Source organism: Daucus carota, chromosome 5 (assembly GCF_001625215.2).
Source record: "Daucus carota subsp. sativus chromosome 5, DH1 v3.0, whole genome shotgun sequence".
In the NCBI taxonomy this organism is placed as follows: Eukaryota; Viridiplantae; Streptophyta; class Magnoliopsida; order Apiales; family Apiaceae; genus Daucus; species Daucus carota.
In genome coordinates this window covers 2,588,286-2,590,643 of record NC_030385.2, presented here as the reverse complement: position 1 = coordinate 2,590,643, position 2,358 = coordinate 2,588,286, and the positions used below count along the sequence as shown (strand labels likewise).

The window sequence follows — 2,358 nt, the reverse complement described above, 5'->3', positions numbered from 1 at the left end:
AAAAAACACCGTCGTGTGTGATATTTAACAGCTTAAATAAATTTTCGTGGAACGAATATTTATACCACCTCGAAGTTATAAATTCGTTAACAGTTTCAAAACGTCAAATCATAATAAGTCCAAGATTACTCACGTTCATGATTGATAGCAGCCTAGCAGGGACGGGGTTATAATCCGGACCGAGAGGATTGTGTTCTATGCAATATACATGTCTCGTGTAATTTTGCACTTAATCAGCTGTTGTCCCGAAAAATTTCTCCTGTTAAAGGCCCGAGCTCCGATCTATATAGAAGTATATTTTACAGAAAAATCTATTTACAATCCGGTCAATTATATTATTAATTTTTTTTTACTCCCACCACCACAAATTCCTGGATTCGTCTGTAATTAATAGTGCATATCAAAATCCAAACAGAAAAGCCAATTTCACACACATACATGATCAAGAAGAAACTCCCGCTAGAGTAGATATTTATACACGATATCTACAAGGAAATGTAAATACAGGGCATAATGATCATCGCTACAAGAGATCGAAAACAGATATCATTTACGTACATAGTTATAGATAATTATATATAAGCTTCCTGAGGACCATAATGTCCCGGAGCTGACGATAGTTAGGTTATGATTTGTAAGTTAGTAAGAGCTAAACTTGATCGGCGGCATCAACCGTGGTTTTCTCTTTAGCGCCGCTCTCGTCTTTCTTCTTCGTATCATTTTCTTCGCCTTTCGGGATGTCGACGGGATGTATCTCCGGAGTTCCCTTCACGATTTCGGGGAGTTTTAGCTCTTCCACTGGTTTGCTGTCGCAATTCTTGTATACGGCGTATAATACCATCTGAACTATTCCGAACAAAAATCCTAGTATATTCGGTACCTATAATTATGAAGACACGAAAACAGAAATTAACGGATATGAATATATGATCGATAAAACATAATTAATTAAAACTGAGAGGATTAATTGACTTACCGCAACGTAAACGTCTTTTGAAAGTAATCCGTAAAAGAACCACATAACAGCACTTAACGAGAGGAAAAACGATAGCCCGAATGGCATGAACTCCACACTCCTAGTCTGAATAACCTTTTTCTGCAAATTTCGAATATATAATATCATCAATGATCGAATAATCGAATTAAGATGTATTGGAATCGATCATCGTGTGTATGTAGTAACACTTACGATGATGCTCAGTGGTGCAACAAATACAATGAAGGAGAGAAGAAGATTGATCCCTCCAAGGACTTGTACTCTTTTCGGCTTTTCTATAAAGAAGTAGGTAACTGCAACTATCATCACATACGAAACGATATTCAGGAGTACAACTAGCTTTATTGTCGAAACCTGCAGCAATGCCAATCAAATTAAATCATCTTAATTAAAACTATCTCTGTTGTAACTGAGAAACATAAAATGTAATGAGATACATACCCTTAATTTCTTTGATGCATAGGCAATGAAGATGGAGAGATAGATGGTCTCGATGACGATACCGAACGAATTGATGGTGATGAGGAGTGTAGCATCGCTTTTGTTTAATGCGTAGTAGATCATGAGTGTAGCACTGTATAACGCGATCACATATGGGATCGAGTGAAAGCCTTCGGTTGATTTTTTCTTGACAATCCGGTAAAATGTTGGTCTGCATCATTCAAGTCAAGTTTATAAACGCTACTAGTTTTGTCCACGAATGTATTGTACTCCCTCCATCTCATATTATATGTCTTATTTTGACTATCGAAGAGTCAAAGTGACTAAATTTTGACCGCAAATTATACATAGTATCCAACTTAAAAAGATTAAAAAAGTTTTGTCAAATTGACAGTCTTATAGTCAAAAGCGGACCATAATATGAGATGGAGGGAGTATTATTAAATATGTATGGAACATATATGTTGAGCAGGATTGGAACTTACATAGGAGCCAGGTACACCAAGAAGGAGACCAAGTTGCCTAATATGCCGAAAGCGAAAAGCCAGGGATTAGCGAAGTTGAAAAGAGCCATTTCTGCAACCGTTACTTCTTCTCTTGATTACTCTTTTGAGAAAGAAGTTGAGAAGTAGCAGCAGAGACTCTGCCTCAGAGAATGTTGCTTAATATGTATGTGCTGAATCAGGTGAATGAAGAACTTGACAACAGTTGGTGTGGTATTTATAAGGGAAAGATTGTGCATGCATGCTAGCTCATACTAATTAAATAGGCCAGCTGGCGACATAGCTGATTTTGCCTATCGTTTCTTCTTTGCATGAGTGCTATCCATATAATATCCAATAATTGTAAAATACAACAAGACTTGTATTTCAATAATTTTCTCGACCAAACCGAACAAACGTATATCTCGATTGAACTTT

General features: G+C 36.7%; 1 protein-coding gene across 1 annotated transcript; it reads right to left on the bottom strand.

Moving 5' to 3' along the window:
• Nucleotides 1-439: 439 nt before the first annotated feature.
• Nucleotides 440-2,141, bottom strand: LOC108222197 (bidirectional sugar transporter SWEET11). Its single transcript, XM_017396103.2, has 5 exons — nt 1,924-2,141; nt 1,439-1,649; nt 1,190-1,351; nt 977-1,096; nt 440-880 (listed from the first exon to the last, which is right to left on the bottom strand). The coding sequence occupies exons 1-5, from the start codon at nt 2,010-2,012 to the stop codon at nt 650-652; spliced, it is 813 nt and encodes a 270-aa protein (XP_017251592.1). The 5' UTR covers nt 2,013-2,141; the 3' UTR covers nt 440-649.
• Nucleotides 2,142-2,358: the final 217 nt, after the last annotated feature.